At 39.4% G+C, this 22,749-nt stretch overlaps 2 protein-coding genes across 9 annotated transcripts in view; one reads left to right on the top strand and one right to left on the bottom strand.

Annotated features, from left to right (window-relative positions):
- STK24 (serine/threonine kinase 24) overlaps positions 1-17,779 on the top strand; it is a 57,008-nt gene extending 39,229 nt beyond the window's left edge. For all 4 annotated transcript variants that reach the window (XM_074535644.1, XM_074535643.1, XM_005493215.4 and 1 more), the window contains 7 exons: positions 86-243; positions 4,615-4,800; positions 5,046-5,191; positions 6,054-6,177; positions 7,080-7,148; positions 8,018-8,154; positions 10,504-17,779. In XM_074535644.1, coding sequence (XP_074391745.1) covers positions 86-243; positions 4,615-4,800; positions 5,046-5,191; positions 6,054-6,177; positions 7,080-7,148; positions 8,018-8,154; positions 10,504-10,540 — 857 coding nt within the window. In that variant the 3' untranslated portion in view covers positions 10,541-17,779. The remainder of the gene's footprint in view (positions 1-85; positions 244-4,614; positions 4,801-5,045; positions 5,192-6,053; positions 6,178-7,079; positions 7,149-8,017; positions 8,155-10,503) is intronic.
- Positions 10,922-22,749, bottom strand: part of FARP1 (FERM, ARH/RhoGEF and pleckstrin domain protein 1) — a 207,937-nt gene continuing 196,109 nt past the window's right edge. For 4 of the 5 annotated variants that reach the window (XM_005493217.4, XM_005493218.4, XM_005493219.4 and 1 more), the window contains 3 exons: positions 20,670-20,777; positions 19,513-19,664; positions 10,922-18,426 (listed from right to left, as the gene is read on the bottom strand). In XM_005493217.4, coding sequence (XP_005493274.2) covers positions 18,345-18,426; positions 19,513-19,664; positions 20,670-20,777 — 342 coding nt within the window. In that variant the 3' untranslated portion in view covers positions 10,922-18,344. Of the gene's footprint in view, positions 18,427-19,512; positions 19,665-20,669; positions 20,778-20,819; positions 21,833-22,749 lie in introns of those variants that run through there. The other variant, XM_074535642.1, reaches the window with a different exon arrangement.

Raw genomic sequence — 22,749 nt, 5'->3', positions numbered from 1 at the left:
CTCATGCAAACCTGTATGAGCACCCTTACATTGTCAAATGGTATCAAATATCTTAATTTCAGGTATTTCTTCTTCTTTATTCCAGCTGCTAATGTATTGCTGTCAGAACAAGGGGAAGTAAAACTGGCAGATTTTGGAGTAGCTGGGCAGCTAACAGATACACAGATAAAGAGAAATACCTTTGTGGGAACACCATTTTGGATGGCACCTGAAGTAATAAAGCAATCAGCATATGATTCAAAGGTGAGGTACTTCAATGCATTACTAAAGTTCCTTCCTTTTTCTGAATCAAATTGCATAGGTTGGTCTTCAGAATGCAGCTAATAACTTTGGCTTTGTCTACATGAGGATGTGTTCAGATGACACCTAGCAGCTAAAAGCTGTTGGTGAGGAAAGGTTTCCTAATTTGTATCTAAAGTTTACGTTTTCTAGTTTATTAAGACAATCCAGATGGCAAGAAATGATACAGTACTCACGAGTGCATCTCATCACCTTTTTTTCCCACTCTATCGATGAGTATTTTTGGCTGTTTTAAAAGTAGAAGAGTGCAGATATTTAGAAAAAGTAGAAGAGTGCAAATATATTCATAATGTTAATATTCTTCCTCTTGCTTTTAGAAAAAAAAATAGCCAGCAACACAGTTGAAGAATATGGATTTGGTGGATGTGAAAGTGTTGTTTGAAAGGGCTGTTACTCATCTCTGGCAAAATGTGCTGCTCTGACCGTGTTCTTTCAGATTTGCCATTTGGGAGGTGTTGATACTAAGTACCAAATTTATCTATATACAGGATTTTGATCTAGGAGAGTGGCACATCAGCATACTGAAATCTCAAGACAAGCACAAAATACCAATTGTAATACATAGCTGGGTCACAATAGAAATGTGATTCCATAACTGTTCTCAGTATTCTCACCAGTATGGCACTGTGTGTCCCTTCTTGCCAGGAAGGAATATGCCCACTAGAGCCACTTCAAGCCTATTGCTTTTTTTCAAAGTTCTTTGTGTTGGTTACTTGTTTTTTATGCTTCTGTTGGTTTGAGGTACATCTACAGCTCTTTGCTGCCCCTGCCTTCTCCCTGCCCCACACGGCCTGGCTAGCTCAGCAGGACCCTCATGTATCAGGAAAGGCACCCATGTATCTTTGCCCAGCCCACTGCTGCAGCTGTAGGTCTGAAACAAAGGTCACCCTCAAGCCCAATTTGTGTTAAGATCAACTTTCTTTATTACAATAATCAGTATTTCCTTATGTTCTTCCCTGAGCTCATCTTCCTTGCCCATCTCCTCTGATTTCCCTTTAGGGATTTGTTGATTGGTTGTATCTCCATGCAATGGGACAGGTTGGGATGTTTCTTTCCATTTGCCAAGGCTGATTCTGGTCTAGGCTATACTATTGCTTAATTCCCTATTTGACATCTTTCTGTAAAGAGGCTATAACAAGCAAAACACTGTGGAACCTATAGAAGCTTAAATAACCCCCAAATCCCAATTTAAAGTTGAGTAAACATTTTTTGAATGGTGGTAGTTGTTTTTTCCCTTTGTGTGTTTTTGTGGGGGATTTTTAGTTAGTTTATTTGTTTTGTTTTTGGTTGGTTGGGGTTGGGCTTTTTGTTTTTTTGAGGTTTGGCTCCTGGGAGTGACCATCACTTGGACAAAGTATGATTCAGCTCTTACGTTTTCCATTCTGGCTGTTTCAGTCTGCAATGTCATATGGACATAAGAGTCTTGGATACTTGATGAGGATTCCCAATAAAAGCTTGAAAGGGCTCTAGGTTTTGCCGGTGCTTCTACTTCCTGTTTTGATTCCTGTCTTATCTGAAAACATGTTTTCTTAACATGCTTCATTTTCATATATCTAGTTCTCTGTTCTTTCTACTGTAATACTTGTACTGTAAAAAGTAGATATTTAATTTGAAAGTGTCTTTCTTTTGCACATAGCCTGTTTCTTTGAATTACAAGAACTTCAAAGCCAGACTGAATTTTACTCATTAGATTAGAAGAGGAAAGGCTTATGGCAGTATTGCAGTAAATAGTAGTTACCAGTGAGTTAGTGACTGTCATCTGAACTTGGAAGAAGAATTTCTGTTCAAGATTTGAAACTTTAAAAATTGCAACATGTGAATGGACTGTCACCACATCCTGAGGTCATGCTTATCCCTCTCCATTTGGAGAACTATTTGTGCTTGTTCTGGGGTTTCACTGTCACAGTCAAGTCCATCCCAGAAATGCCTAATTGGGTACATGTGCAATTGGTACTTCCTTTCCTATCTGTGAAAGGGGAGGATATGGTTCCAGAGGAATATGGGGTTAGTTATTTTTGATGATGGGTTTCCAAAACCCATCTGGGACTTCAAAGAGTCTAGTGTGCATGACTATACCAGCCATGGTTTGTTGCACTTTTTTGTTCATTTTGTAGAGGAAGGTCACTAGCAGTAGAGTTATAAGTACATGAGGAAAAAAGGAAGTATTTATATACATATATGTGTGTGCAGGTGGAAGTCTGTGCACTCAAACACATGTAAATTTGGTGTTTATACTTCATATGCACATTCTCCACCTGTGACTGAAAGTCTGGAAGAGGAAAAGTATCCATTTATGTGGCTTTAACACTTCACTCTTGAGAAACTGAAATTCTGAATAAATTGGAAATAATAATACTCAGTTGTTAACATGAAGACTCATCTTCACAGGTGACATTTTTCTTTTGTAACCAGGAAAAGCTTTCCTGCTAGAGGGAAGTTACTCATAATTAGGCTTGAGGACAGCTTAGCTGATAATGCTCTTATTAAGATAAATGAAACTCAGGGCTCATGTGCTTATGTAATTCTTTGTGCTCAGGAACTGTTCTGTAACATGGGCTAACAAAATGGCATTTCATAAATTCAATGGTATGCTAATTGACTCTGTTTTTTTTTTTTTTTCCTTCATTCTTACTTGCAAAATTAAGTAACTAAGCTCTTAACAGTAGGATACTGTCTGAACAAGGAAGGAGGAGCTTGTTTTGGGCCAGGCACTGTGGCTGTGATAGTGGAATGGATGTGTACAAGTCTGTCAGGGATAACCATGAGAATCCACAGGGGTGACACAGGTGGGGTTCAGGGGTACTTTGTAAAGGCAGCAGTGATGAATGAAATCTCTGCTCTGTCCAGTACCTGGAAATAGATTTGTTTACAGCATATCAAAATTCCAACTGCTCTGTTTGGGAGTAAAACCAGACAGCTTATGTCAGATCTTTCCTGTTTTTCTGAGAATAAGTCTTTGTTCTTCTTTCACTTAAAAAGAAACAGGAAAAAACCAAACATAAATATTTTAATTGGTATCTTGTACTTGGAACAGACATTTCTGTGAAAATTTTTTTATTTTACCTTTCTGACAGGTTTATGATCCATTCTCTTGACTTTTGGGTCTGTGATTTCAGCAAAACCTAAGAGAATTACAATGCATTGCTTCACATTACTTCAGGCAGATTTGCAATAAGATTTGTGTCAAGGGAGACAGCATTCCCTAGAAAGAGTAGCACATTTTGATGGTGAAAATTTTTAGAGGCTACTTGGACCAAAAAGCTGAATATTACTGTACAAGATTGCATTTCTCTAGTCTGTGAATAAGAATGATAAATAAAACCAGTGTTAAGCTCCAGGGAAGTTATATTCTAATGTATTAAACTTCTGACGGTTGTACTAGCTAATTTATGTTGAGGAAAAATCTTATGCAAGTTAAAACACTTTATGTAAATATTTTAGACTTACCCCATATTTACAGAGTGTGCTTGAATATGGTAGATAAAATGATGGTTTATAACAACTCTGCCATTGCTTTTTGGTGTAGTAGTATTGATTTCAAAAAAATTTAAACTCTGCTTAGTATAACTTTTATACAGAAGAGTGGAGACAACCAAGAAGCTCTGTTTACTTGGGCTATGAGGCTAATCACATAAAACAATGGTAACAAAACCAATTTGCACAGGAAGTTATTTACAGTAAAGCTTGAAAATCTACCTTTACAAGTGTGATGGTTGTGACTGGGGTAAAATTAATTTCTTCACAGTATCTTGTTTGTGGCTGTGTTTTGGGTGTGTGCTGCAAGTGCTGACAGCTCAGGGATGTTTTCCTGATTGCTGAACAGCCCTTGCACAGAGTCAAGGCCTCTCCTGCCTTTCACCCACCACTGGGCAGGCTGGGGGTGCACAGGGAATTGGGAGAGGACTCAGCCAGGACAGATGATCCCGGCTGACCAGAGGGATATTCCACACCATGTGGCCGCATGCTCAGCAATGAAACCAGGGGGAAGTCCCTGCTGCTCAGGGACTGGCTGAGCATCTTTCTGTTGGTGGAGAACAGCTCTTTCCACTTACATCACTTGCCTTTCTTGGGTGTTAGTTCTCTCTCTTTATTTTCTTTTCCATTATAGTTTATTATTATTGTTATTTTATTTCAATTATTAAACTGTTCATAACCCACAAGTTTTCTCCTGTTACCCTTCAAATTCTCTTCCTCCCCCATTCCACCAGGGGACGGTGTGAGCAAGCAGATGTGAGTTGCTGGTTAAACCAGAGCAGCAAGCCAACACTTTCTTTTCTTTCTCCAACCTCATCTTAAAAGCATTATTTCTTACAGGCAGATATCTGGTCATTAGGAATAACAGCCATAGAACTTGCAAAAGGAGAGCCACCTCATTCAGAATTACATCCAATGAAAGTTTTGTTCCTCATTCCTAAGAACAATCCACCAACGCTGGAAGGAAACTTCAGTAAATCCCTCAAAGAATTTGTCGAGGCCTGCTTAAACAAGGACCCAAGCTTTGTGAGTTTCATGTTTGTCAGTGTGTAGTAGAGAACTTGACTGCTTTACATGGATTGCATGAGTAAGTGTCATTCAGCTTCTCTAATATGGTGTGACATAAGTGACAGGTATATTTTTAGTTACTGTATATATTTAAAATCTCATTTGTATCAAGACTAAACTCTGGATTTCTTTGTTTTTGTAGTGAGTCACTCAACACTTAAACATAGTAAAAAAACCCCAACTCTCTCTTTTTTTCTTTTAAGAGACCTACTGCAAAAGAGCTTCTAAAACACAAGTTCATTTTACGAAACTCCAAGAAAACATCTTACTTGGCTGACCTCATTGACAGGCATAAGAGATGGAAGTCTGAGCAAAGCCATGACGACTCCAGTTCTGATGACTCGGATACGTGAGTTTGAGGAGTCTATAAAATATCGTCCTTTAGGAGCCAAGGAGTTATTTTTAGCACATGTATTGCTGTATTCAGTTATTTGCAGCTTTTCAGCTTAGTGGCCTTGCAGTCTAAATTTTAGTATTGGCAGGGATTTTGTGCAAGTAACAGTCACTGAGGAAAATCTCTCCTGGCCCATATTCTATGCTGCCTTCTTTTTATGTAGGGTCCAGGGTTCTTCCTAGACAGGAGCCCAGGTCTCAAGCTGCACAGCCAAGTAACACCGTGCAAATGAGATTCAGGTGAAGAGGTTGCCACAACTTATTCACAAATGGATTAAATACCTCATAGTAAAGGAAACACAACTATTCTCTGCAATTCCAGGCTGCATGCTAATGGCAAGCATCAGGTTATTTCTTGGGTGACGTTACAGCTATTTCTTTACAGTATTAATGACTTCATGCCTTCCAGTGACCACAGTTCCAATGTCTTAGCTATTTTTCTAGGCAAGAAAAGTGAATTCAGTTTTCTAATTTCATCCCCTTTTCCTAATGAGTTGAGGTACTCTGCTAAAGCCAGTTTTCAGATAGCAATAAAACACTTCATGTAACTTGTTTATATGACTTGGGAAAATGTTTTCACTCTGTAATGCTTCACTTCCTTAAATCTGGTGGAGCATCTTGGTTTAAATTTTTAATTTACCCAAAAAAGAATAAGTTACCTTAATTTTCATACTTGTCTTTATATGTAATGGCCTGCACAATAGAATCCTGATCTTGGTCTTTACTGAGTTTTTATATTTAGTGTATATATTTAATGAACATCAGCAGTAAGGTGTAGGTAATAAAAATTGATTTTTATTTTTTCCTTTCCCTTGAAGTGAAGCAGATGGTCAGGCTTCAGGTGGGAGTGACACAGAAGAGTGGATCTTTACAATAAGAGAAAAAGACCCCAAGAATCTAGAGAATGGAGCAGCCCAGCCTTTGGAGTTGCAAAGAAATAAGGTGCTCAAAATATTGACTTCATAATACAAGGAGATAATTCTGCTTTAATAATTTAGTGGGGTGATTTTATTTTATGCCTTTAAAAGCATTTATATTGTGAAACTTCCAGTACTTTTGCTAAAAATGTGTTTTCTACAGTTGTCTTTCACAAAACTTTCTGAGTAAGTCTTGAAGTTTGAGCATTCTTTTAATGTGTCTTTTTTTGTAGTTGACAAAATACGTACCAAAATATTTCTCTAGTTTGAAATATAAGCACTGGAGGAAGACCAGGCAATATTGTATTTTTAAAATCTCATTCTGTATAGTAAACTAAAACCAGTGCAGTGCAAATCTAGCTCAGAGTTTTAGAGAAGGCATTTTGGTCTTTTAAGGAAAAAGAGTACAATGTAACAAAGAACAAAATGTGCCTGTGTCAAAAAAAAAAAAAAAATCCAAACCCAAACAACCTAGAATAAAGAATGTTTAGGAATTGCTCCATTGTATTTTCTGCAACCTGTGTGGCCACAGCAGGTTGTTGCTTTGCTGGCTCTGAAAATTCTGGAGAAATAGAAGAAAAATATTGTATCATCCAGGATGAACCTAGTAAATATCAGCACATTTATGACTTAGTTAATGCTTAGTAGAATTGTGGGAGTTTGGTAGTTTTGGTTTGTGGTTTGGTTTTTTTTTTCCCTTCTAATTTTGAGCTTGCATGTATTTGAGGTGCTGCAGTCTCAAATTTTAATTCAGCCTTTATTTTCCACAGTGCTTTGGAATAGTATGTTGTAGAACATTTTCCATATATGGAAACAGAGCTTTCATAAAGTGTAGCATGTTGGAACTACATTTTGTCTTTAATTAGCATACAATGAGGATGCTTTTTTTCAAAAATAAAATTGGTCAGATTTTTTTTTTCTTTAAAGGAAAAGGATATCCCAAAGAGGCCTCTATCCCAATGTCTGTCTACAATTATATCCCCTTTATTTGCAGAGGTAAGTTATAGCTTTAAAACTTAACAATTCCAGGGTTTATCTGAAAAAGAAATGGAAAGTATTATGAATGATACCTGAGATTGCTACTACCCATTTTCAACTTGCTGTGTTAAGTTTTAGCTTGCTATGTCTGCTTCTGAGATCTGTATTTTGCTTCTCACAATACTTGATATGCATGGTAGTAACATCAGCCATGCTGGCCTGAAGCAATGAACATGACAAGTAAAAGGTGTGTAAATATTTGGGTTGCAGCATTCTATTTTTGACACTGGTTTATGTATTTGTCTTATTACAAATTTCAAGCTCAAGATCTGTTCCAAGATACTGTTGTGGACCAGATCATCAAGAATTTCACTTTTGAATTTCAGTGTTGAAAACTGGTTTTTGTTCCCATTCTGAGTTTTATATTTTTTATACTCTCCCCCCAAATACTTAAAAACAACTTTGAAAAAGAATATATGAGGTATAAGAGAAGAATTTATGAAGATGCCATTATTTAAAAAGTTGATAAAATGACTGCAGTGTATATGTATAAACTATAGGTGTGCAAGTATGGATACTAAAGTATAGGAAGCACATCTTGAAACTAACAGCTATGGGTAAATACTGCTTTTTTCCCTTGGGATACTTTGTTGTCATTTTTGAGTGTGAGCATGTTGAAAAGGATGTGTGAAGATGAATGACATCCTGATAAGTAAAGACAAACTTCTGCTTGAAAAAAGTCTCCAGTATGTGAGGGTGTATGATGAAAGTCAAATGCTGACATTGTGAACACTGATGGTCACTTCTTAACAAGTTTCTGCATTATATTGTGTATAGAAATACTTATTAATATCTCATTATTATATTTCTTCCTGCTTTCCTTTCAGTTGAAAGAGAAGAGTGAGGTGTGTGGTGGTAACACAGATTCCATAGAAGAGCTGAGGAAGGCAGTTTATTTAGCTGAAGAGGCTTGTCCAGGCATTGCAGATACCATGGTGTCACACCTTGTGCAGAGGATTCAGAGGTAATTAAACTGTTGCAGTATGGCTTACAGAAAACTGCAAATCTGATTCTGTAAATATTTGGCTTATGTTGAATTGAAGAATTAATTTTTGTTTCTAATGGGGAAGAAAACCACTTGTGCCTGCAGTTTGTGCAGTTGTGTTTGCTTACTGGAAAAACACCTAATTGTGTCAGCAGTTCTGATTTCTTGCTTTGGGTGATAGCACATATGCATGTTCATCCTGTTGGTGTGCATATTGTGTGTCAAATGAGACTGGACAGGCTTTTCCCTTTGCAGTTCATATAAGGGATACACACTTCCTTGGTTTCTGGGTGTGTGTTGCAGAGAGCACTCTGTGTCACTCTTAGGTTCTTTTACCCACATGGAGAACTTGACTGTTCAGTTGGTCTATGTTTCCCTCACTCACATGGTCAGTGGTTCCTTGTTCATTCAAGACAGTCTGTAATGGCCTTTGGGTGACACCTCCAAAACCAGTATTTGGTCTTACTTCAAAAGGCCAAATTTAATGAGATTTTCAAATTGCCTTCCTTAGGAATTTGTTAGGAACAAATAATCAATTTTCTGTTCCATTAAATGCTGCACAAGAAAGGGTAAGAGGTATAAATGTCAGAATTGCTGCTGGAAGAGGCTATAAATGTAACATTGAATCTAGGAGCCCACAGCTGTTGTGAAATTCACAGCAGCTAGATTGGATTGCTTGGTACTAGAAAAAACTCATGTCAATGATTAATCATGGACCACTACATGGAAAAAGATCACCCGGAGCAAGTGTCTTCCTTACACTGTCTCTAACCACAGGTTGGTAAAGTTTAGGAATTCACAGCTTTGAGACTGAAGCACAGGATTTCCAGGCTGACACTTTCTCCTTCAGTAAAAACCAATGCCAAGAAACTTGCAAGCAATCATGTTTGTTGCTTTATGGGCTGTTAAGAATGAAGCCCAGTCAGCATCTTTAGTGCTGAAAGGTTACTTCCAATGCCAGATGTCCTGTCCTGTCTCATTTGGTCCTGGCAGAATTGAAAGAGTTGCTGGAGCTTCCATCTCGGTTGTTTCCATTAGGGGTTCCAAAATTGAATCCAGTCTTTCATCAGCTAATATTTCAGTGTTGTATTTTTATCAGTCTGGTACAGGATCTTCCTGGAACCAGAAACCTCAAAGACTTGATGCTGCAGTTGAGGCTGAAAATGGCCATGTGGAGACAGTGCCAAGATATGGGCATTTTTGGGGATGCTGGGAGTCATCTTACTTGTTCTGTCACAACAAAAACATTCATAATTTTTGTCCTGTGAGAAAGATTTCAGAACCCTTTATATACCTGTTTAGCATTGCTTTCCTTCTGTTCTGCTTCCTTGGACTGTTACTGTTTTTCTTGGTCATAATGTCTTAGAGCAGTGAAGGCAAGCACTCTATTCTCTTTCTAGGAGAGAAAGAATTATTCATAGAGAATGTTTGTCAGTGGATCACATCTGGGTGAACTTTCTCTATTTTTCAGGGATTGTATTCCAGCTAGTATGGGATAATGACTCCAGAAAGGGAGTGAAAGAATGAATAGCAAGAAGTCCCACTAAAAATGAGCTTGAATCATTCCATAGCTTAGTAGGTTTCCCCTGGGGATAAACCTGTTTCTTGAGGCTAGTCAAATTCTGAAAAAATGATTCCTTCTTGTTTGAGTGCTGCAAAAAGTATGCTCTATTACATCATTAGGTCATTCAGTATAATACCCTCTCAATTTGATAGCTAATTCCTGAAGGTAGGTTTTCAACAACAAGTTTCTGATTACATTTTCACTCCCCCTTATGATTGGTTAGAACTGGATTTTGTAAGCTTGTCTGAATAAAATAACTGGGACCCTCAGAATAGCTGCCCTGTAATGTGTGTGAATCCAGTTACCTTCCCCCTCCAGTTTTGATTTTGGATGTTTGGTGAAGTTTACTGGAAACTTAAATTGTTAACTGTTATTAAAAGGTGTACTTAAATTTCTTTGGATGATTTAAGAATCTGCTTAGATCAAGAGATAGAGTTGTCCTGGCCCAGTAATATTTTGAAAAGATTTGATGTAAGCTTGCAGAGTAGGGAAGTTGGAGTCACTGAATGTTCTTCCATCATTAAGTGCTGCTCAGTAACACATTTGAGCACAGGCTGTTGCTGTTTGTTAGGAAAGCAGTGATACTCTATCAGGATTGTTCAGTTCCAAGGCTCTTCCTTGAAGGTGTGGTGGCGGTGGTGAGTGCCATTGTGCAAGGAAAAAGGCCAGAACTTCAACAGCATAAAATGGAATCACCTCATTGCTGCTTCTTGTAGAATGCCTTTCTAAAAGTTGCAACAGTAACTATTTCTTTTCCTCTGCAGATATTCCCTAGCTGGAGGAAGTTCTTCATCCTACTGACATGCTCTTCCTTCCTGGCTTTCCCAAGACAGCAGAGATGCCATGGTGTCTGCACTGAAGGTGTGCACCCTAATGCTGTTCTGCCTCTCAGTCTCTGGAAAGTCCTTGGGAGGAAGGACGTTCTAAGAGTGAAAATGAAGTCTCTTGGATGGAGGCAGTCTTTTTCAGCTCCTTAAAGCTATAATTTTTTAAAATTATAATTCACATATTCCAGGGAGGTGTCCTTTTGTAAAATCTGAAATGTATATTTAGGTTTGTGATAGAGAAATTGAAGATATTGAGAAACCTCAGGTATCTTGCTTTAAGAATTCCACTGAGAGATGGAGCATGGTTGTTGGAATTGTGTACAGATATGTATATAATGTCTTTTTTAAAAGAAAGCCTTTCAGTGTGCATAAGGAATCACTGTGTACAAAATGGTAAAGTGCTTTTGTAGATAATGTTAGTGAGGTAAACATTTGACAGGCCATAACTGAGTATTGCCTTGCCTTTATTACATGTAAAGTTTGAATTATGTGGTAAGTGAATCTCGGCTAGATTTTTGTATGTGAAGTATTTGCCATTGAAAGAGTTAATCCTGTATTATAGACCCTTCTATTTGTACCTCAGCACAGACACAATTTTATTCTGTTTCTCTAACATTTCTTTCTTTTTACTTATATTCTGAGCATCACTTTCTGTTTATGGTACTACTTCTAGTTGTTTTAAATGTCATACACCTGGTCTCTCAAAGCTTTAAATTTAAATTATTGTTTTTCCTAGAGAATGAGTTCTTTCATATCTTCAGTTTCAAACTGTGCCAATGCAAATTCTGAAGTAGTTCAGTTTTAGTAACAGATATTTGTGAAGCTTGTGAAATTCAGACACAGGTTGGTTTTTTTTTTCACCTGAACATGTTTAAGTGAAACATGTTTATTCCCTTCATTTATACTGAAATATCTCCTTAAGGTGTAGATTCTGAGACAGTGGCAAGTATTTCTTTATCATGCCTATTTTTATCATTAAAACTAATGTCTTTTGGCATAAAAGAGAAATCATCCATAGATTCACTGTTTGGTCTTGCTGCCTAGATCTGTGCATCTCTTTACCAGAATGGATAGATGTTGGACAGAGAGACTGAGAAACAGCCCAAGTGCTGTGTGCTGGGTCCTGCTGCTTGCCTCTCCAGAGAAGAGTTACTTCTTGAAATTCGGAATTTCAAGATTTCCACTATTCCTGTGAGGGCTTCTAGATAGCAGACTTCAGGTGTGATAGATGTTGGAAACAGTAATACTAGTCCATTAGTTGTATGCACAGTTGATTAGGTAGCTGCTATTTTTTTCCCCCCCACAGTATTACTCTGAGGTTCACCTTGGTTGGTTTCACCAAGACTAACTTCAGGTTCTTCTTATTCCAGTAGCTAAGAGAGCATTTTTGCCTTCTTTTAATGAGGAAATTGATGACTTTATGCTTTGCATGACCGTGAAGTAACTTAACATATTTACTTTTTAAAAAAAATATGGATGGAAGCTTTGGAACAGAAAGGCTTAACATTTAAAATACAGGCATATCTGCCTTGCTTGGTACAAGAAACCCAGGTACTCTAACCATTGTGGAAGCTGGTGAGGTCTCCTTCCAGGACTTCTATCACCATGGTAGCCCTTAGTCTATGCATATTAATAGCCTTAATTTATTAATTTAAGAATTTAACAGTAAGAGGACACTGTCTTGCTAACAGAGCTAGTAAACTTCTGCCCAGGTTGGAACAACAGTTGGAAGAAATGTGGGTGTGTGTTCATCTTGAGGCCATGCTTTCAGGCATTACTCATTTGCCAACCTAATGAGGTAATGGGTTTCCTTTATGGCTAAGGAAATTTAAAATAAATTGAACAATGCTAAAGTCTGAGCAATGTTTTACAACTCCACTTAGATTAATAGTTTTAATTATGTTGTTTAGTGTGCTCTCAAGTGTTATGGATAGGCTCACTTTTGAGGAAACAGATTTAGCACTGCTTTTGTGAAATGGGCATCAGAATGCAGTGCAATGGAAGTTTACCTGTTGACGTCTCAATATGAGAGCATTCAGCCTTCAATAGATCCCTGTGCTGTGACTGCACAAGGAAATCAACAGGTGTGTTTGCACTGGAAATGTAAATTGATCAGTGTAAGCTGTTCCCTAGTCATCTGTTAATGTAAGGACTGGAAATTAAAGTGAGCTTAATTGGAGATGCACAGAACTCTGAGACTTAGTGGGGAAGTTGAAACTTATGCTGCTGGCTTGAATGTCAAGAATTTATCAATCAGCAAGTTGAATTAAATTCTTAGCTACACTCTTTGAACACTCATTTGAAAAGTTATATATATGTGTTTTGAGTTGCATTTTAATTGTGTTCCAGGACTGTATGTTGAGGAAGTACTTCTCTGAGTAGAATTTACTTGATGTGTCAGAGCTTAAGATGAGTAAGACTTGTGGTGAGGGCAGGTGGCCAAAAGGCTTGGGCATTTAGAAGAAGACAAGACCTCATTTATGGTAGAGATGTGTATTTTTATATGTAATATACAGATTATTTAAATATAGACTATCTTAAATTGAGATTCACTGAAAAAAAAAGTGTGCTGTATCTTGAATGTAGAAGTACAATCATTTGCTATTAAAAAGTATTGATGCTTTAAAAATCAGGTCTATATTGATAACAGAAGAGGAGCTTCATTTGAAAGAAGCACCACCTCAGTTTCTCAGAGGAAAAGAAGTGTATTGATATTTTTGAGAGGTTTTTTTCATGCTTAAAACATGTCTGTGTTACGATGTTGCACTGATGATTTTTCTGTGCAGGTAGTACTTCTCTCAGTCTTGACTATACTAAATGACAAGCTATCCCTATTTATGCAAACCCTTAAATTAGTAGAACTGCTTATTTGTCAGGGATTTCATGATTAGGCAGTAAATAAACTCACTGTTTAAAAACAATAAAATCAGTTATTTGAACTGAAGGCTTGCTTTTTTATAACTCTCAGATCTATTTTTTTACCTTAATTTTCTCTGCAGTTGCACTTTGTGGTTGCTGTGCAGTTTACTGAAGGATGATGTGCTAGGGCACAGAACACTTCTGTGTAGTGACAAAGCAGTGACTTCACTCTGCAGTGCCACGGTTCCTTTGCAGCTCCATCACTGTGTGTGAGCTTGTGGGAACAGAAGATGAACTGATCTTTGTGGAATGCCCTAACTGGGGTGTTCTGCCCCTGCTGTGCAAGAGGGGCAGGTGGAGAGGGAAGGTGAGGCTGGGTGTGTTGGCACCTCACTGCAAAGCAGCTGGCTCAGTGTGAGTTCCCATCCTCCTGCAGCCTGGCACCCCATCACCTGCCTCTTAATGTGCTTTTAATGTAGTTGGGCAATGTCTTCTTTAGGTCTCACTACTTTCTGTGACATTCTGTGTTACTTTTTAAACTGTGTGGTACCAGTCTGTAGGAGTTTTACACTAACCTGACTTTAAAGGAAATATGTTTTGCCTTTAAAAATGTCACCATTGGAAGGTTATCCAGAGTGCTGATAAGAACAGGTGTCATGCAAAGATCAGGACAATTCCAAATCGGTTTTGTAGGCTGCTGGGGAGGAGCTGAAGGTATAGCACAAATGTGTTTCCTGGTTTTAGCTGTGCTGTGCAGATGTGCTGGGAACTGCACTGAGTGCATGCCATGGACAAATTGTATGCAAGGGTTTCCTGCCACCTCTAATGCATGATTACAGAGGACCATGAACGTGTGTGTCTTGTTTACTGTAACATTGCTGCCTGTTTATAACCATGTATTTCAATTTTAGTTTTGTCACTCTACACCAACACAGTAAACCTCCTTGTAAACTACGTGACCTAGAAATAAAGAAGGAAAAGTTTCATGAAATGTTGCCACCTGAGTGGTCAGTGAGATGAGATTCAGGGCCCCTTCCCTCGAGGGGACGCTCTGTGGGCTCCCAGAGCAGTTATTGCCCATGTGTCAGCAATGATATGCCGAAAGGTCATTAAACAGTGTTGGGTTTTTTTATGGCAATCAGAATTTGTAGCACTTGCAGATGGCAGTGAGTTAAAACCCACCTTGCAGCCTCCATCCTGCCAGCCCAGTGAAACTGATTAAGTGCTCACAACAAACTACATGGTTTGCACCTTTACCTGGTGACAAACTCTGTGACAGCTGCACTCCAGCAGTTGTACTTCATTACTATTTTCTGCTGCTAAAACCTGTATGTGTGGCACATGCCAATTATTTTGTCCCCTACCAGCGTTCCTGTGCCCCAGGGCACGGGCAGTGCCCCTGTGCTGTAGCAGATGGAGTTGTGCATCTGCCTGCACATAGGTAACTGTGCTTTTGAGGGCTAAGACCACGTAATTGGTCCTGTATAGAAAGAAAGAATGGGCAAGATTGGGCTTTTCAAGTCTTTCTTGATCCTCTTTCTTGGCTGATGGAATGGCAGGCTATTACACCTGATTTTGTCTCTAAAACAAATTTTTCTTCCTCCTTAGTCAGAGACTCATCAAGATTTCTGCAATCACAGCATGTTTTCCCCTACCTGCTGACTTGTCTTTCAGTCTGTCATTTTTGTCTGGTTTCAGCTGAATTTACAAAGGCATTAAGGTGTCAGTGTTGTTCAAATAAAATGTTCTGAAAAGAGGTAGGTTTGAGGTATATTATCAAACACATCTTAACAGAGGTTAAATTAGACAGCAGATAAATGGTGGAGATGCTTAATCTTGTTGAAAAAACCACAGGAGTCCAGGCTTTTTTGATCCCTTTGCCTGTGGAGCTACCTCCTGAGGCAATGAAATCCCTGTTTTGTTTTTATTTGTCCATTATTGGAAACTGGCAGCTATTTCATGGTGAGTAATAACAACACCAGCAGCAAATCTCCTGGAGTGCCCCATCTGAGGTTTGCCTGCAGCTGAGAGAGATGTGTTTAGTGATAGCTCCTGACCTGGCACACAGTGACCCTCCCTCTCTGCAGGCCCTGCTGGGCTGAGCAGGCAGTGCTGTGATGTGAATCAGGATTAAAAATAAGTGGTTCTACATTAGAGCTTTCTAGTACATTGAGTTTTATTCACACATGTGGACTCTGCCCATTTCCAAGATAGGAGAATCATGACAAGTGATTTCACTCTCTTACTATCATTTCAGTTTTGGGTTAACCCTGGGAATAGACACCTAGAAAAATGCTGACAGGTGACAGCAGTTCAAATGGTTCCATTTTAAAAAGAAATAAAAAATCACACTAGGAGAGAATAAAAAAAAAGGCTTGTGTGCAGCTTTTTTTATAGGAAAAATACAAAAAGGTAAAAATGGTGATTAGGTGGGTATTCTAAAAGTTGCACCCACAGCTTAGCTTGGTCTCTGCTGTTAAAATAAAGATCACTGTATTTTGGTCTTTGCCTTATTTTCCAAATTCACCTCGTGTAAAAATGAAACTTAATGAGAAAAAGTGTTACTTGATTTCTTTGGAGAGCTCAGAATAAACTACTGCAGCGGATAGCAGTTAATGAACATTCTATTCAACAGGCCCCAGGGTTCTAAATGAAAATTCAGTTTGGCTGAATTAAGGGCATGGTCCTCAATATAATTTCCATTAAAAAAAAAGTCTTTCACTGTTAGAGACAACACTTCTAAAGGGAAGAGGCAGGGCCCTGTCTTGTAAGGTACTATTTTACCACTGAATAATAATTTTTGGCAGGACCAGGTCTGCAGCGTTTTACCTCATAGCAACATCGAGTGCTGTTGCTTTTCCAGCATTGTTTTCCCAGACCAGTATGGCTGCAGCTGAGTTGTTGTTCACCTGTGCTGTGCTATTTCCTCTTCTCCTCACTATGCAGATCAGTGCTCACATTCCTGGACAGTCCTGAAGCACTGGAATTCCTGTATGTTACTACAGGGCAGGGTGACAGGCTCAGAATGGACAAGGCAGTGGGACCTGCAGCTGAGAAAATGGGCTTCAGATTTTCCTACCTACATTCCAAGTCTGTCCTTCAGAACATCTTAGCCAGAGGCAGTGCTCCAGGGTAGGTGTGATTATGGCACTGGTGTGGAGAGCCAGGGGCACCAGCTGAGGCAAAGAGCAGCTGCAGCACTCTGCCTGCCCAGGGGGCTGAAGGTCTCCCTGCAGCTGAAGGAAATGCTCTGGAAAGAGTTTCCCTTTGGCAGGATGTGCTTGGATTTGGCCGTGAGGACTGCTGCTTGTCCTAAAGGGTTTGGAGCCCATCCTCATCTTGGACAGAGGTATGTCTGGGGTTGGGGTAACAGAAAGAACACTTTACTGTCTCGAAACAGGCATATGTACAATGGTGGTGTGAGGTATTTTATTCCCTTTTGTTGTGAGCAAAGCTGTAAGAAGCCATTTTACACATCGCACACAGACAAGCCATTAACAGAGCGAGTAGCTGGATGAAGAAAAAGCAGGGATAGAACTTGCCCAGCTTCCTTTCCCACACTGACCTTCAGGCCCCCTCTGCTCAGCACCATGCTCCCTCCAAGGCCTGTAATGGTGATGGGTGCTACCAGCACAGCAAACTTCTGCCCGTGGAAGTTTTACATCACCCTAGTGACAGTGTTTCTCAGAGCACAAGGGAAAGCATCTAAGCCTTGCAGATACAGTGCTGCCAGCCTTCTCAGCGCCACCAATTGATCCAAAATGCGGAGCCAGCTGATGTTGAAGTTAGGCATACGAAATGGGTAATTCTGCTGCAGGTTGTGTGAGTCACTCTCTGTCTGCCTGAGCCCCAGGGGAGAGAGGGAGAGACTGAAATTCCAACAATAAACTGCAAGTCAATTTGGGATGTGTAGCAAGCAGGATGAAAACTCGGGGCTTCAGCAGTACCCCCCAGCTTAGAGCAATTTAGTTACCAAAACACTACAAATGAATCACAAATAGCTGCAGTTCTTGTAGCATACAGGTTTTCTTTCAAGTTCGTAAAACAAACAGCAGAATGTCACCACAGCCTTTAATTTCTCCTTGTACATAACCATTCACAGTACATTAACAGCCCAAATAATATTGCACTGGATTATTTTAAAAATTTTTCGTCTTGCAAGTAGTACTCACTTTTCAAAGCCAACAGATGAATGATTTGGTCAACTTGCACCAAAAAAATGGTTAGGTAAGAACCCTATACTTTATTTATACCACATGGATTTGTGACCCCAAAGGGAAATGAGAATGAGCTGTCAACTGTTTCCTTGTTAAACATAGAAAATTAGTAAATCGTTGCTGATTAAATGTAGAAAGACTGGGGGGAAAAAGCATGAAATCTGAAAGTTATCTCATTCCTGTTAGACTGCTTGCTGTATATATAATTATGTTCTATACTGTGAAAATCCATCTACATTTAAAAGCCCAGCAGTCTACAGATTAACATGGTAAAAAAAAATAATATATTTTTATGAAAAGAGAAGAAAATAGTGTTTGCCTCAGAGGAGAAAGTTTTCATATTTCAGTCATCTGGGAGTTCTTTTAGGTGCAATCTTTGAGGCAACAAAACGTCTTTTGGCATTTGGCACTCTAATAAGGACAATATTTTAATACTGGCACAAGCTAAAAACAGCACAGAATGACAAAATACAAGACATGAAATGAACCGCAGCCACTGGGATGATGGTAAGCTAGTTTGTATATTCAGAGAACTTGAACAGTTTTGCTGAGGAATTGTGAAAGTTTCTGCAAAACCATACTCAATTCTCTTCTTTTACCAAAGTGTAAGTTTTTCTAAAATTGGAGGGAGAAAAAGAGTTTCAAATGTCCTCTAGAAAATCAGCAGCTGCTGGACAATCACCCCAGCGGCTCGTTCGGCCGTCAATAGGCGTGAGGCTCTTTGTGGCTCAGAGCTCGAGCGCGAGAGGCAGAGCTGGTGGCACTTCGGATCACTTCCATCCACCTGTGAGCAGGCACCAGGACAGACACAAACAGAAGGAAGGTCAGTTCCCAGGGGAGGGTTTCTTGACAGGCACAGTCTGTGCTATTAGTTGTACAGTTTGATTTTTAGTGCCTGCAGGAGCATCTTCCTACTTCACCCCTAAATCTGTCTCAAGGCAACTTGAAAACTATAAGGAGGTTTAGAGAGAACAGACAGCAGGTCCCAAACAGCAGGTATGGGTCCCAAAACTTGTGAAGTTAATAGTGATTTTACTTGCTCTGCACACACCAAGTATCTTTTTCCTGAGTGGTCCAAGCAATGAGCAATTGAGACCAACCATTCTTAATCTGAGAGCAAAAAAAAGGTACTTTAGCTGCAATTTATGCTTCTTTTTCCTAGAACTGATAAAGGCATTTTGTGTTTTTATTTTATCATCACTTTCCAACAATTTGCCTTGTTTATAGTTTTGGACTGACATGGCTAAAGGTTAAGAGCAGCTTTCTTTGATGAAGACATCATGATTTTTGACATGTTCATGCTTCATATAAAAGAGCTAAATTAGTTCCCTGTATGAACAATGACAAACCACAAATTAGGAGGATTAGTGCCTTTTCCCTGACTCTCCACTTATCTGAAGTTCAGTGGGAGGTGTAAAAATTACACGGTGAAGTGGCATAAATATGTAGTAGGAACAGCTGCTTCTATAAAAATTGGAATTTTGTTTCAGGTGTGGATTTTCCATGCAGTTGTACTAAAGGAAGCAAAGCTATTCTGAAGAGTTACTGAGGTGTCCTGTGATCTGTTCACATGCTTCCTGAAGGGTGAGGCATGGGGCTCCCCACACAGCCAGCCTGATGAATTTTGACTGGATAATTTCAGGTTTTGCAGTAATTACTATTACTGCTTCCATAGCATCACAACCAATCACTTGATTTTAGCAGTATCAGGGTTAAAATTTCTTTCATAATTTTAAAAACTTTCTCCAGTTGTGCTGAACCACTTTGCCTGTATTACTGAACCAACTTATTTAATAAACTTTGTATCTACTAACCTTTGAAAGAATGCTCCTGAAATTTAACAAAAATTTTCTCTCAAAAACAAACTTACCTTTCAAAGGTGTATTCACTTTCAGCCCTGAAGTAGTACACGTGGGATTTAAAATGTAGCTTGAACACGTAATCTTTGTGAATGTTTTCAGATTCAGAAGGAAGGGTAAGTGAATATCCCAATAAAGGAAGGCTGGCTAAAGGATGATTGTCCTGAAAAGATATGATGGAAAGTGCTGTGAGATAAATGCCCTTAAATAAAGAGAGCACGTAAGTAAATGGAAAGCAGATACAACCTCATTTAAAGATCACTGTGTTTCTACACATGTGCAGAAAAATACCAGATTTACAGAACTGCAATAAGATTAATTGTCTGGTAGTTTCAGTTGATCATCATTACAGACCCTCTGCATAAGGATCTGCTGCAGGTTGATCCCCTCAGTATTTCCTTGAAGGAAAGGTGGCTAATATCTTGGAGTTTCACAGCTTTCACACTGATGAATATAATGCTCCATCGTTTGCCACTGGTAGGGCACCACCCAGCTTCATCCTCAGCTTGCAAATTCCCACTCCTTTAGAGCTGTGCTGGCCACCCAGCAGGGTCACTGCTGAAGTGCAGTTACTGCATGGCAAACGATTTCTTTATCTCTGTTACGTGTGGAATATCCTCCAATTCCTTCTTTCATCATTTAGGATTTCTATAACAATGCATAATGTAGCAACTTGAGTTACTTTGTGCTTATGCCCTGCTCAAACAGATTCAGGAGTCCAAGAGATTCTAAACAGAAATCCCCTAGTTTTGCAGTAGGATGTTTGCTCAGGTAGATTAAATCATTGACCGCTGTTCTCTTGTTTGGCTTAAGTGTCAGTAATGATAAACAAAATTTGTAAGTCACTATTAAATTTTTAATTGTAGTGATAAAAGCCTGGTTTGAAGTTGTACCACAGTTTCTGAGCAGTGGTGAGCTCTGCTGTGCTTTCAAGAATGATCTGCATTGTGCCTGCTGAGAGCTTCAGGAAAGAACTGGCCCAAGAGCAGTGAGAACAAGCCCTGCTGTGTGCCAGTGGCAGCGAAGGCTGTGTGTGCAGCTGTGCCCAGTGCACCTGCTGCTCCAGCCACAGCATCCCTGATTGATACCCACTTTTCTCTCAGCTGCCTCTTTGGAAAAGAACCCCCCACTGTCACCTCCAGCCACTCACACTTGCCCAATTGGTTACCTGGTGCGATTTATAGAAGAACATGCAGAAGTTGGTGAACACCACCCAAAGCTTCTGCCACCCGTTGCTGTTTTTGAATTTTCTTAGCAGATTTCCAGACAATTGGTTCTGAAACAGATCAAAAGCAGTCAAGTAAAACAGTGAAAGGTGCCTGCATCTTAGTTATTGTAAGAAAAATTATTTGCTTTTATCTGATTTTATGTGGCCTGGCTGTAAATGAAAATTCAGCAATTGACTGGACGTACTTTTCTTCTGCCTTTTTCTACTGCTGAGCAGTACTTTACATATTTTTTTGTTTTCAGCTGGGTACTTCCAAAAACTCAAAGCTACTACACTAATTATTTTATCAACTGAGGTGGCTTTTGGTAATCTGTTACTGAACCTCAGTCTTGTTAATCCTACTGTCTTCTTTTAGAATGGTACTTAAATATAATGGAAACAGAAAGTCTGACATGAGTTTGTGATGTAAAGGAAAATTATGACACACTTTAGAATTGCAGATAGAGACTGAGGTCTCTGTACCCAGGGACTTCACATGGTACTTTTCAAAGATTTCAAAAACAAGGACTGTTCACCTTAATTTTAGCTGGATTTTGGATAGTTTAACATAAAGGAGGAGACAGCCATAACCAAGTACGTGTATTTAATGGCTGGTTGAAGCAACTGCTCTTCATATAATGAAGACAGAAAGCCAGGCTTCATTGTTCCTTGCAAATGACGGGGGGTTCTCAGTGAATTATCAAGGATTTCCCATTCCTTGTTGACTGTAGGGCTCTTGCCTGGATCACAGTAGCTGTTTACATCATTCTCGTTATCTAATGCAGAAGCTAACAATCTGTAAAGCTTAATAGTCGAAATCTGGGGTTCCTGGTGTAGCTACTACAAATGAAGTATTCTTAGAAAGTTCTGCTTTCACCAGCCTTGGATATGCATTAAAGCCTTTCCTTTAACTCATCCTGTTCTCTGATATCTGGACAACTGCCTCCCTGCCCTAAGTTACAGGTGTACTCCTTAATTTTCTGTTACCTCATTACTCTGGAGGATATCATAAAAGGACAGGCTTTGCATTCGGTACCAGCAGACATATGAAATGGAAACAGGCCGCTGATCACTGATCAGTCCAGCAGGTAGGGAGGAACAGTCACTGACAGAGAGAGGCTCTTCTACCACGAGAGAGACAGAAAGGAGGGAGAGACACAAAGAAAATAAACGATAATGCTGAAGTGAGAGGCACCGACAGGACGAGGTGAGCATGAGCGGGCCCTGCCACGCATGGAGCAGCAGTGGAGCTGGAGATGTTTCACAGAACAACGCATGGCTCCAGGGTGGCTTGGTCTTCACTGCTCTGTGTTCATTGGAGGCACAGGGAAGGAACAAAAATGAGCAACAATGAACACTGATCTCAGACCTAGTTAGATTTGCCTAACTACATGTTTTAATCATTAGAATGAGTCAGTGGTATAAGTTCTAGATCGGTTTATAATAAGGCCTCTGGCTTTAGGGAAAAATATGAGACCTTGTCCTGTGCTGAACTATTCCTCCCTTGCAGGATATATAAGGATAGGAAGAATGGAAAATCCCACCTACGTGAGACAGAAATGAGGCTCTACTGTCAGCATTTTTTAGCATGAATATTTTGTCATACTTCAGCAACAAACTCACTCCTGTTTAAAAACAGAGGCAGTTACACAAACTGTGGATATGTTTGTCCTTACATCACTGTGTTCTGCATCAGTATCTCTTCTCTAGAGCAATGGTAGCCTAATGTTTGAGGGCTGCCATGTGAGTGCAGATCCACTCAGCTTTAAGACTCCTTCTTCCATTTTTATAGAGCATAAATTTCCATTTGCTGAGGGCCATGATAAAGTACACGGAGCTCCTTGGACTCTCTTCGGTGAAGGGGGAACACCTCAGCAGGCTTACTACTTCATCCTAAAACCTACACTGAGCTAGAAATCTTTCATTTCAATCTTTGAAAAGACAATGTCTGCACCTTGGCTGTCGAGTACAGAATTAACGAATGTGTATCAAATTGGCTTAGCTGTGATCAGAGTGGTAAAAAAAGGGGTTTATTTTGAGG

Source organism: Zonotrichia albicollis, chromosome 2 (assembly GCF_047830755.1).
Source record: "Zonotrichia albicollis isolate bZonAlb1 chromosome 2, bZonAlb1.hap1, whole genome shotgun sequence".
Taxonomy (NCBI): domain Eukaryota; kingdom Metazoa; phylum Chordata; class Aves; order Passeriformes; family Passerellidae; genus Zonotrichia; species Zonotrichia albicollis.
This window is presented reverse-complemented; position numbering and strand designations above follow the sequence as displayed.